The sequence below is a fragment of the Centropristis striata genome, chromosome 19, assembly GCF_030273125.1.
Source record: "Centropristis striata isolate RG_2023a ecotype Rhode Island chromosome 19, C.striata_1.0, whole genome shotgun sequence".
NCBI lineage: Eukaryota > Metazoa > Chordata > Actinopteri > Perciformes > Serranidae > Centropristis > Centropristis striata.
Genome location: NC_081535.1, coordinates 8,990,888 through 9,003,560, shown reverse-complemented (window position 1 = coordinate 9,003,560; position 12,673 = coordinate 8,990,888). Strand labels below are relative to the sequence as shown.

General features: G+C 35.9%; 1 protein-coding gene across 1 annotated transcript; it reads right to left on the bottom strand.

Annotated features, from left to right (window-relative positions):
* On the bottom strand, window positions 1-8,555 carry LOC131992767 (progestin and adipoQ receptor family member 3-like). Its single transcript, XM_059358453.1, has 7 exons — window positions 8,383-8,555; window positions 6,972-7,214; window positions 6,143-6,305; window positions 4,839-4,994; window positions 3,955-4,152; window positions 3,691-3,781; window positions 1-1,581 (listed from the first exon to the last, which is right to left on the bottom strand). The coding sequence occupies exons 2-7, from the start codon at window positions 7,166-7,168 to the stop codon at window positions 1,439-1,441; spliced, it is 948 nt and encodes a 315-aa protein (XP_059214436.1). The 5' UTR covers window positions 7,169-7,214; window positions 8,383-8,555; the 3' UTR covers window positions 1-1,438.
* Window positions 8,556-12,673: the final 4,118 nt, after the last annotated feature.

Sequence of the window (12,673 nt, the reverse complement as noted above, 5' to 3'; positions counted from 1 at the left end):
GAAGCTTGAATGAGCAGTTTGTAAAAACTTGAAATAAGACCCCAAAATTGGGAGACTGATGTGGGTTGGATGGTTTTAGCCATGATAACACACTCTGTTTACTAAAGAGATCACATCCAATACTCTGAAAACAGCAATTATAGCAATGATTGTACAAGATTGATTAACCCTGTTGCTCTGTGATTGAGGTTAATGTGAAATGCTGCCTAGTTCAGCCCAAACAAACTGCCATTGGCCTCTGTAGAGAGTTATTAAATATCTTTTGTTTTCAAAACTGCCACCTTTTTTGTTTCATAAATAAACAGTACACACACAAAAAAGGGGTGAAAAAAATCAGCGCTGAGAAAACAATGCACTGTAGCATGAATAATGGTTCCCACATTTTTTTCCTAGATATTGCAGATTGATCGTTAAGTGGCCCTCGAAATTATAAATATTTACAAAAAAACAAAAGCTCCCAAGCAGTTTGAGCATTAGATATGTTGTCTGGTGTTGTATTCAACCGAATGTACAGTGGCAAGAAAACATATGTGAACCCTTTGAAATTACCTTGTTTTCTGCATTAATTTGTCATAAAATGTGATCTGGTCTGCATCTAAGTCCCAAGTAATCAAAGGGTTCACATACTTTTTTTTGCCACTGTAGTTCGCAAAGGATTTGCAAATCATTGCATTCTGTTTTTATTATGTTTTTCACAGTGTGTAATCTTTTTTGGAATCAGGGTTTGTATTCGTTCGAAAGCTTTAAATGCTTGAGGCGTTGGGTCATAATTTCTACCAGAAACAGGCACTTCACAGTGTCCATATGTTCAACTTCCAGTTCAGATTTTGTTCTGTGCTCTCTATCATCAAGACATTTCATATAATCTTGTAGATTAGACTAGACTAATAGATTTAAAAAAAATGCAAATAAAGGCTTTGTTCACACTGGCTAAAATGTTTAACTCAAAATAACTCTTTTTTCAATACATTTGTACAAAAAAAAAATCACATTCTAAACCAACCATGAGATAACATGATTACTAGTTATAAACACCAAACTTTAGTCTGTTTCTACAAATGGATTTAAACTCCATCTTCATGCATTGATCTTTATAGTTATGGTGGTGGAGACAGTTTAAGATTTACAGTAGCTTTTAGCCACTTAGCTGATATCTACTGTTGGAGACAGTAGACTTTGAAAAGACACTGACCTTTAACAGCTGCAGCAGCTCAGTGAAAGCTAAAAGCTACCTTTACACTCTCAGTCTTACACCTTAGCAGATAATAGCAGTAAAAGGAGTCTTTTTGTTAATTAGTGGTTGAAAGACCTTTAGGCAGCAACTTCTAATCAGAAGTAACACGTGAATATTAACATAATGAGTTTAACGGATGTCTGCTAACAATGTTAGCCTGCAACTGATTGCCTTTCCGTATTATTATTATTTGATCAGTTTAACTTAGCTGCTGGTGGTCCGGCCTGGACATGCCTGGCTGTGCCTGAAGTGCATGATGTGAACAGCTGTCTGATGCCACCAGTAGAACATCACCACCACCAGTATGTGCCACACCTGGTGGCTGGCTCCCAGGTAGTTCAGCTGGCCTGGAAGAGAAAGGGAAAAAGGCTTGAAATACTGTATGTATTGCTTTTGTTCTTTCTCATACTTTCATCACAATATTTGAGAATGGAAACACATTTCAGCAGGAGATGTAACATCTAAATATCCAGAATAAGTTACATACATCATTATATCCTCATATATACAGCTCACTATAATACTGTAATGGTTTATTGAGACACTTTAAAACAACGGTGCCATAACAACTCTGAGTCCTGCCACATCCAGAAGTACTCGGACGACACTGCTATTGTAACGTGTATCAGGAATGGACAGGAATCTGAATATAGGGATCTGATAAAAGCCTTCAGTGACTGGAGTCACAAGAACTATCTCCTACTGAACACCTCAAAGACTAAGGAAATGATCAGAGATTTCCGCAGACTCAAGCCCCTCTTCAGCCAGTGAATACCTGTGGGGTGGACATGGAGGTGGTGCCAAGTTATAAGTATCTAGGTGTATACCTGGATAATAAGTTGGACTGGTCCCTAAACACAGACGCTCTCTACAAAAGGAAGCTCAGATCTCTGGACATCTGTAGTAAGATGCTGCAGATGTTTTATCAGTCTGTGGTGGTAGTGTGTTGTTTTATGCTGCAGTCTGCTGGGGAGGCAGCATCACACACAGAGATGAAGGCGGTTGGACAGACTGGTCTAAAGAGCTGGTTCTGTGGTTGGAGCCAGGTTGGACACACTGGAGGAGGTGGTGGAGAGATGACCTGTCAACATGTTCCAGGCCATCTTGAAATAACCGGATCATCCGCTACACAAAACCTTTATGGACCAAAAAAACAGCAGTGGACGGCTCCTCTCTCCGTTACAGATTCAAAAGATCCTTCTGTCCTACAGCCATCAGGCTGTCTCATTCTAACAGAGATACCAGACTAACTGAATTTCCCCTCGGGGATAAATAAAGTAATTTTGATTTAAATTTGATTGATTTGGTTGTTAATGTTATTAGTAACACCTGTGATTTTCCTGCTGTGAACCTACAACCCTGAGGCTACGTTCAGACTGCAGGTAAATGTGACCCAAATCGGATTTTTTTGCTCATATGTGACTCAGATCAGATTTTTTTTTTACGACAGTCTGAACAGCACAAATACATTTTTTTTTTCAAATCGGGTCCAGGCTACTTTCATATGTGGTCCTAATCGATGTTTTCCAATGCGACCTCAGTCTGAACGGTCATGTCACTCCAGCTCCCTGACTGTGGTCCCAAAACGCGGGGGAGATGTGTTTTCCTTCAGGTTTAACCCCCTTCACTGTTAACAACAGAAAGCAATACACGGGAGATCAACTTGGTCTTGAAAAGCTGCATACTTTATTATCTTATACCTGTGACTTGTACTGACCTCTCTTCTCTTCAGTTTGGGGTAGTTCACACTGGAGTCTGATATAGGCCACATTTAAAAAATAATGTGAACAGCCAAAAAAACAAATTGGATCTGAGCAAAAAATCCAAATTGACCATCTAGGCCTGCAGTGTTCACTCTTTAAGTGGTAATTAAGGAAATTGGTTTCACCTATCTGATCTTTACAGGCCAGTTGAAAGATTTTAACAGATACTACTGTAATAATACTGATTATCACAAAATACTTTTCTATTGGTATAAAACATGATAATAAAAAAGCCTTCTTACAGTTTACTGCAGAATCAATAATCTTTATAATTTATATAAAAGTGTAGATTGGATTTGATTTAAAAAATAAATAATTTTGACACTACTTTCATATTTTCACTTTTACATCTGTAAGACCATGTGTGCAGAAGTTTTAAGGTAAATCTCGGACCTCTCGTGGTGTTATTTTTACAGAACAAAGACAAACTACAGGTGTAGTTTAAACCACAGCTTGTGAATACGGAGCAGTGAGTTTTACGAGACCATGTCATGGTTTTGTTCCAGACAACACAGGTTTAAACTTGTCTAAAATCTTGAGCCACAGCCAAGCTAATAATAAAGCGGTGTAATAATAAGTGTCTTACATTATGGTCATACAGAAACTGATTTTTTGTTTATCTGACCGAATGTATCACTTGATTTAAACAGCTGACCACTCTTAGACACACAGAGGAGGAGGGCAAAAACTCACCGGGGAAATATCGTTCAGGGATCTTGGTGACGTAGAACAGGAAGGCAGATCCAGCTATCAGGTACATCACTAACACACGTGGCAGGAAAAGCTGCACATACAACAAAAAACAAAGTTTGTATGACTGAACATTATACAGTCAGGGAAAGAGAGTGCTGAGATTCATCAGCAAAGCTTCTTTTTAATAAAGCTGCAAAACAGTGTGCACCTAAATATCTAAGTGTGAGCATGCATAAGTTTAAACTCTGCTTGCCGTTTCCTGACCTTTACAACATCAGTGGTATATCCCCCATTGAGCCACACCCAGTGACACGCAGGAATCACACTGATGCCGGCCACGCAGCAGAAGATCGTCATCCGTATCCGCCGCCAGTCGTTGCTGAGGTAACGAGGGTGGACTTGAGCACAGAAGACGGCCAGGATCAGGGACAGCACTGTCAGCAGGTAGACCTGCCGCCAAAACTGCAAGACGGATGAGTAATATATTAGATAGGTATAATATCTTGATAAAAAAGAAAGTTTCTTAATAAAAAGGTTCAATAAAATGGCACTTTGAATACATTTAGAAATTATACAACATATATATATATATATATATATATATCCCCACTCCAATGGAAACACAAACTTATTGCACATCAAAATACACAAGTGCAGAAATAGAAGTACAGGTGCATCTCAATACATTAGAATATCATGTAAAAGTCCATTTCCAGTAGTTTAGAGTCAAATAGCCCCAACCAAGTATTGATTGGATGGACATACTTTTCAGAGGCCAACATTTCCATATTAAACATACTTTTTAAAATTGGTCTATTGTAATATTTAAATTTTTTGAGACATTAAATGTAAGCCATAATCATTATAATTAGAAGAACTTAAATAAATGAAGACATGCAATGTTTCATTCTGTGTGTAATGGATCTATATAATGTGTTATTTCTACTTTTTGAACTGAATTACTGACATAAATTCACTTTTCTATAATATTCTAATTTATTGAGATGCACCTGTATACACATTTCATTGCCTAAACAGGTTCAGAAAGTTCACAAGCATTGTTAATTCCTCTCTTAAAAAAAGGAGGAAAAAAAGCTAAATTTTATCTGCACCACTGTAAAACAAATCACCATTTAAAGCACACTTACAGTGTTACAGTAGAAAGCGTAAAAGATCCCAGGTACGTAACAGCCCAGGATGCCAACAGAGATGCCCGCGTAGTCCAGCGACAGCCAGCGACGGCAAGTCTTCTCTGATCGGTGGCACGAGAACAGGTGATAGCCCACCGAGCACAACATGCACACCTGCCATGAAAACACACAGTCTCATTACAGACTGAAAGAACTTCCAGCAGAAATGGATTTATGTTTAGAGCTTTTTTATGATTGTAATTATTGGTTTCATCAAGTAAATCTTCTTTTTGTATTACCTTTTTTGATTGTAAGTCAACAAAATCCTTCTGCGACTTAAATACATCAACTCATTTCTATCAAGATACTCACATGCACTTATATGGACAAAGAAAGGGCTTAAAGAAGGAGGGTGTATAGGTAACATACGACACTATATACAGTCATGGAAAAAAATATCAGACCACCCTTTTTCTTCAATTTCTTGTCTGGTACAACTAAAGGTACATTTGTTTGGACAAATATAATGATAACAACAAAAATCGCTCATAAGAGTTTAATTTAAGAGCTGATATCTAGACATTTTCCATATTTTTTTATAATAAACAAAATAATTAAAAAGAAAACCATGTTAAATGTCTAGATATCAGCTCTTAACTTAAACTCTTATGAGATATTTTTTTTGTTATCATTATATTTGTCCAACAAATGTACCTTTAGTTGTACCAGGCATTAAAATGAACAAGAAATTGAAGAAAACAAGGGTGTTCTAATATTTTTTTCCAAGCCTGTACTTACGGGAAGTGGGAATTACACATACTTGTCATTTTTTACATTAACAAGTCACCAATCCCGATATCAGCTGCTACACAACCTATAACACAAACCGTACACAGCTAACACAGAAGCAATTGTCTCTACATTGAACAATGGACCTCTTAACTAAACTACCATTCCTATTGTAGCTCTTTACAATACAATACACTGAGCCGCACCTTTACAACAGTTACATCTACATACAGCTTACACACCTGGGTGGGATGAGGTGAAATGATTGCACCTGTGGCAGGAAACGTGAACCCACATGAATCAGTTTGTTAAGCCGCCATTAATAACAAATGCTCAACTAATGACGAGGGTCACAATTAATACTTTTAAACAGCTGTAGAATGAATAAATGAATTAAAAAGTCAACAGAAACGACTGTTAAAGTACTAAAACTACAGACATACACATTTAGATCAGGCACATTGAGTATGGATACTGTTAATTAATGTAAATTAAAATCTCTGCTTTCCTCACTATCATTATATTTTTTTTACCTGGAAGCAGAAGAGTCCTATAGCGTAGATGACGTAGTCCTCTCTGTTGGCTCCGGAGGCTGGCAGTACTGACGAGACGTCGTTGACCCCCAGAGAGAAGAAGAGCAGGAAACCAAGAAGGTGGCTCCAGATATTCACAGTCTCATTTGACAGAATGAAAATACTGCAACAGAAAGGTAAGAAACAAGTTTGTATACATCAAAAAGGCCAGTCTTGATATGCACTAAAATGCAACAAAACAATGTTCATACACTATGTTATGCAGGACATTTGCATAAGTGTATTAAGATTCTACATCACATCTTAACAGTATAACAATACTGCAAAATTCTGGTCTACATTAATACTGCTTTTATACTGTAAATTCCTATTAAAATTCTTATTTATATTATTCTTGCATTTTAACCAAGGCATGGATGTCATGGATTTCTATCAGTATTATCATTTAGACTGTTTGTATTAGGGCTGCCCAACCCTGGTTTGTATACAGTTTGTATACATATCTTTTTACACATTTCTCATTTTTTTCTATTAATCTACGTCTCATACTCGTATATTTATATTCATTTATATTTAGTTTTCTGTTGTTATAAACTATGGTAAATATATGTAATTTTTACACATGTATTATTTCTATTTTTCCAAATGTATTGTTGTTATATGTTGTAATATAATACACAGTATTCTGATTCTGACTAACATCACAAGCCAGGAATTCATCCAACTTTTAAATAAGGGTAAAAAGAAATATTCCACTGTTTAGTGTTGATCATAGTGAATATGTCTTAAACTCTGGTATTTAAATAAATATTTTCAACATGACTCCCACCTCCTTAGGCAGAGTTTGGAGGGCAGGTGGGCCCTGTAGCCGTCAGTGATGTAGGGGTTCTCTTTGAGGAAGAGGGGGATTTGTTCGTAGGTGTACAGTCTTATCCTCTGAGGTATTAACACTGGCCAGTGCTGATAGCTGCCCAGCTCTATGTAGTGGGCAGTCTTCAGCAGCTTCTGGGGCATCTTCAGCAGCATCGTGTCCTGTGCTCCTAATGTTACAAGGCAAGCTGGGAGGCTAAGGCTGATTTTGGAGAAAGGAAAAGAGAGACCACCGGTTAGTAAGAGGTAACTCCACCTAGCTCATTTGAACTCAGTTCATATTTCAAGGTTCCAACAGGTGCTGGAAATTTGGGTTATATAGGATGAAAAGTCCATATACATGACACCTTTCTGTAGAATAGTGTTACTAAACACCATCATGGTTGTTTATAGCAGATTAACATTTAATGTATGTGATAAATAAGTGAAACAATCAGTATACTGTCTATACTTTATGTACTTTGGCTGAGCGTTTCTATTATACATCTTTAAAATAAATGTATTTTATCATTTATTAGTCCAAGTATTCAGTATAGCTACAGTACAAATTATTATTATTATTATTATTATTATTATCATTATTGCAGTATTAGGTCATTTAATTTTAAATCAAATTTGGATGAATGGGTCATTTTTGATCCCTGTGTGTAAACTTGATGTAATAATACAAAAAATATTTTTCTTCATAAAGTATGGAAGGAAAAATGTATATAATGATCTGTAGTAAAAAAAAAAAAATAATACTTGAACTATTCAATCATAAAATAAATTGATTTAAAAAGATAGAGCAAAGAAACACACTGCCAGCATGAACCAACTAATGTACTAACTAAGTACATTTTGATGCTGATTCTTTTGTACTTTTACTTCAGTAAGTTTTGAATGCAGGATTTTTACTTGTAGTGGAGTAATTTTACAGTGTGGTATTTGTACTTTTACTTAAGTAAATGATCTGAATATTTCTTCCACCACTGCAGAATGGAGATTCAAGAGTAGAAAACAGTGATTACATCTTGAGTCTGTGACACAGCTGCTAGTGTTGTTTAAGCAAATTTGAAAACGTGTGTTTAGCTACATGTTAACGTTAGCTTTACGTTGATATTCATGTCAATGGTCCACTGTGAAGCATTTGTTTACCACTCCGTACCATTCCCTCAGCATGCTCACTGTTCAATGGAGGAGCTACAGTTCACCTTGACATAAAGCTTTTGTTAAAGCAGCCAAACAGACACACTAACATCTTCAAACTGTGTGTCACACCGTTTTGTTATCATCAAGCTCCATTCTAGCTAGCGTTAGCTCACCACAATGCCTTGACAAGCGTTATCTTAGCCAGCTAACCTCATTGTAAACACGGTTACAAAGCTCACCATTAGTCGCAGTCCGACCTTCCACGTCCTTGTTCCGGCAATTCAGCCATATCCGGATGGATATTTAAGCTAGCATTGCGTTAAAAATATCACATTTTAGTGAAAAAGAAGCAAACAAAACATCCTCAGCTAACCTGATGTTACTCGATAACACTATCCTGTTCTTCTTTGATGGGAAACGATGAAATGGTACGTTGCTGCCACCTACCGGTAAGTGTGGAGTACTGCACCTGGAGCAATTCATTCAACTTAACTCTATGGCGTTTTGGGCTATTTTGTCCATTTTTGAATCCTTTCATCCTGCCTGTACCCTATACACCACTTTATGATGTTTAACCCTATAAAGCCAAGTGTATCATATTAGATACAGTTATTTTTGAGACCTCTACATCACCAAAAACCTGATGTATACATGTGTTGAAGATAAACAAACTGAGCAACAAATTGCACAAAAAAACCAGATGTAGCAAAAATGATATGCAGGTTCCACGAATGGATCAGTCATTGCTGCATTAAAAAACTTCATATCAGCAGATGTATGATGTTGTGTTATATGGAAAAAATATGTATTTTGCATGTTTGAGGAAAAAGGAAAAGTTAAAAATGTTGTTGTTTGATGTTTTTGTTAGTTCAAGAAAAACAAACTGTGAGCAACAAATTGCACAAAAAGACCTGATGTATCAAATATGACACAAATTAGAATTCATATATGCAATTTATTTATTTTTTAAAATTCGTCAGCAAGTTAATAAGCACTCGGTTTTAAAAAAAATTGAATTTTCTGGCAATTATTTCATGGTTCAGGCTTTGTAGGGTTAAATGCCATGTTGGTATTTTTTTCCCCAGCATAACCTCACCTATATGACCTAATTATAATTGTTTTTTATTCTGGCTTACTGGATCAACATTTTGAATCAAAAAGAAACAAAGAAAAACCAACATAAATGTGATCTTGTGATTGTGTGTGAACCTGTCATCCAACTCTGGTTTTTATTCTACTGGGACTCTATTTTATTTGTGTCTTGTATTTAGTGTAACAATTTTGGTCATTTTGTGTCTTTTTTGTGTCTTTAGTTGTGTCTTTTTTAGCTATTTTGTGGGGTTTTTTTTTGTCATTTTGTATCTTTTTTTTCCTTTAGTTCAACATAAAATGTGATTTTGAATCTTTTTTTTTACTTTCAAAACACTATCATGCTCAATCATTTTTTTACATGTTGCAAATGTAAACAAAGGTTGCAAATATAACATATAAGAGGGCTACATCCAGTTCTATCATTTTATACAAAATATATTTGAACTTGTTTCCAGTTTTACTTGGTATATCATCATCAAAATGAAACTGGCCTCATGGAGTTTACAGCCAGAACTTTAGAGGTAAATTTACAGTCGGGCTCCACGTTGCTTTGTTTTCTAGTCTGGATGTGATGAAGAAGTCTGAATGCTTTGGAGCTTTTGGAGACTCCAGAGGGTTAAAAACCATATCATATCTTGAGCTTTCCTGCAAAAATACCTCATAAATCCTATATGAAATTAATTTCTCAAAGGCTTAGGATTCAGTCTATCCATCCAATATAAGCATTGCACGGCTTAAATATCTTTTAGCGCAGTGGTTTGAGTAGTTCCCAGCAGATAGCTCCACCAAAGCTGGAATAAAAATCACACCCTTGCTTTTGGCGACAGTTTAATTACAATGCAGATTGTTGACTGACAGTATGAATGATATTTATTTAATACACTAGACTTGTGACTACACCCTGAGTGAAATTTCTTTTGTTTTCTTTGCCTTGACGGAGGCTGGTTGAAAAACTTAACCATCAATGGTATGAAGAAAAACTGCCTTCGTTTTTTTTTTATTCAACTGAGGTCAAAGGGAAGCATGACATATTTTCTTTAGCCTGGGAGACAAAAGACCAGTCCTCTGACAAACAGGTATCCATCCACCTGCAGCTCCTTTTCCAGTGTTAAACACAGGCTTTATCATCCCATTTCCTTTCATTTCCACTTCCTCAGGGGATTTTATTTGTCTTTTTCAGAGGGAACAGGGAATCTTTAGGGGGTAGATAGTAGGTCAACCTTAATTAATGTTAATGTGTCAAGTTTTACTAGTCATAAGTCATGAGGAACGCCATAGACAAAATCCTGCTGTGATTTGGAATTGTAAACTATTGATGTTTGGAGATTTCTGTAAGAATGACATTTTTCAGCAACTGGATAGCAAGCATTTCTATTCTGAAAATTCTCCCATAAATCCGAATTATTGTCAATATACTTAGGAAAGCCATACTTTTTCTGAATGGCTTTGATCTCAAGGCTGTGATTATCCAAGAGGTCACAACAGGTCATTTTATACAGGGAGGTCAAGTTTAAAAAAAATGCTCTCACTATAATAAAATGGCAACTATGAGAACTAACATCATCACACATCAGAGTCTCAGCTTTCCAGTCACTCCCAACTGATAAATTCCAAGACTGTAGGGACCCCGGTATGTAGAAATATTCAAATACATCATTGTTATAATAAGCAAAAATAACACTTTTGCACTGCATGCAAAAAACTGCATGGTTTTGCCCTTAACTCCAGTTCTATTCAACATCTTTCTTGCATTTTAATATTCTTTATCAGCCTGTTCCAAGGACAAGTAACGGTTAAATATTTATGAAAAACAAACTATATTAAACTGCATCTTACATCTACATTCATGTCACTATCTTGGCACAATCTTGCACTGAGTATCTCCCTTATAACTTTTCTCTTTTTTTGTGTTCCAAAAAACACAAAATATACCCTGTGTTTTTTGTGTTTTTCAAATGGAGAAGAGAGAGAGCAATGATTGGAGGGAACATGCAACAAGAGTCTCTGTCCGTAGTCCAACTGCTACACCCAAAAATAAAGCGCAGATAAAATAATCCATAACAGCCGTCCATGAAATATCCAAGGGGGATCCCTGGCCAGCTCATGATTAAACAGAATTGATGCAATTTGCTGACACAATAGTTTTGGTATGTTATTATTTCACTTGTTTACTGTCATGACTTCATCCTCCTTGAAAGATGAAATTAAACGTGCTGGGAAGCTGCAGGCAGTGGGTGCATCGAAAACACAATGAAATATATAATTACAATGCAGCACCTCAAAAGAACTCCGGGAATGTGTGGTACATCTTAGATTGATGATGCAAAGGTTTGTGAGAGGGAGTTTAGCTTCTTTCTGTAAACAGGATGAAGTTTGCCTTTGAGGACATGGTCATGTTCTGGTGTTGATGAGACATGCTTGAGAGGAACAATAAGTCCAGGCTTTTCTCATGAGACAGAGGAGTGAGTTTAATTTCCTTTGGGGAGTTACATTTTGGATCGGACTCATGCAAAGCAGTAAATCATTGTGACATACCAAGGGCGTTGAGTTAGCCTATTCAATTCTGTTTTCCATCTGCAATAGATTTGCAGGAACATGATGCACTTGTTTGTCCTGAGAGGAAAAACATCACTTTATAGATGGTTATTAGGAGTAATTTATGAGTCCGTTGGAAATGTGAGCCACTGCTGAATTTGTTCATTGACTGAAGAGCAAATTTTTTATTAAATCTTCATGCATGACACCCTCATAAAACCCCTTTAATTTAAATATTAACAACTAGGAATTCATTGTTTTATTGGAAGTTTCTCCCTTCACTTCTGTTTTAAGATAAAGGAATATTTATGGGTGAAATATTCTCTGTAGTGGTTATTTTAAGACATCCCAACCATCAGTCTGCCATTCTTTATATTCTTGTTCTCAGTCAGTCTCTATTTATGCAGCTGCTCTGGCAACCAGAAGTCAACTCTAATATGGCAGCAACAGCACAGGAACATCAGTGATCTGGCCTTCAAAATAAAAGCATAATGGAGTAAGCTATAGGATAAAGATTTAAAAAAAAAATTAAATACATATTGTTTATTATTTCTTTATTGTATTCTGCATTTGTGTTGCTTTGCTTTATACTGTTACTGTGTACTGTTTATATATCTGTTTATATATTTTTCTGGAATTTATTAGTCTACTGTGACTGGTCTATGTCAATGAATGTGAAATAAAAAATATTCATCAATAAATACGAGTGTGAAAAGGAACTAGACTTGGTCAGATTAACAACAACAATTAAAAAAAATGTTGATTAAAAAATAAAAATATTATTCTAATAATAAACTTTAGATATTATATATAGTATAATAATTATGTATGTAAATTATATGTAATATAATTATAATATTTTTTATTTAGTGTTATTGTCTGACAGCGTCTGTAGCTCTATGA

What these genes read in the sequence shown, in the direction of transcription:
- LOC131992767 (XM_059358453.1), bottom strand. Translation starts at nt 7,168, where the DNA reads ATGCTGCTGAAGATGCCCCAGAAGCTGCTGAAGACTGCCCACTACATA. An exon ending in TCCAAACTCTGCCTAAGGAG is followed by an intron (nt 6,306 to 6,971) that starts GTGGGAGTCATG and finishes TTTCTGTTGCAG; the next exon opens with TATTTTCATTCTGTCAAATG. An exon ending in ATACCACTGATGTTGTAAAG is followed by an intron (nt 3,782 to 3,954) that starts GTCAGGAAACGG and finishes TTGTATGTGCAG; the next exon opens with CTTTTCCTGCCACGTGTGTT.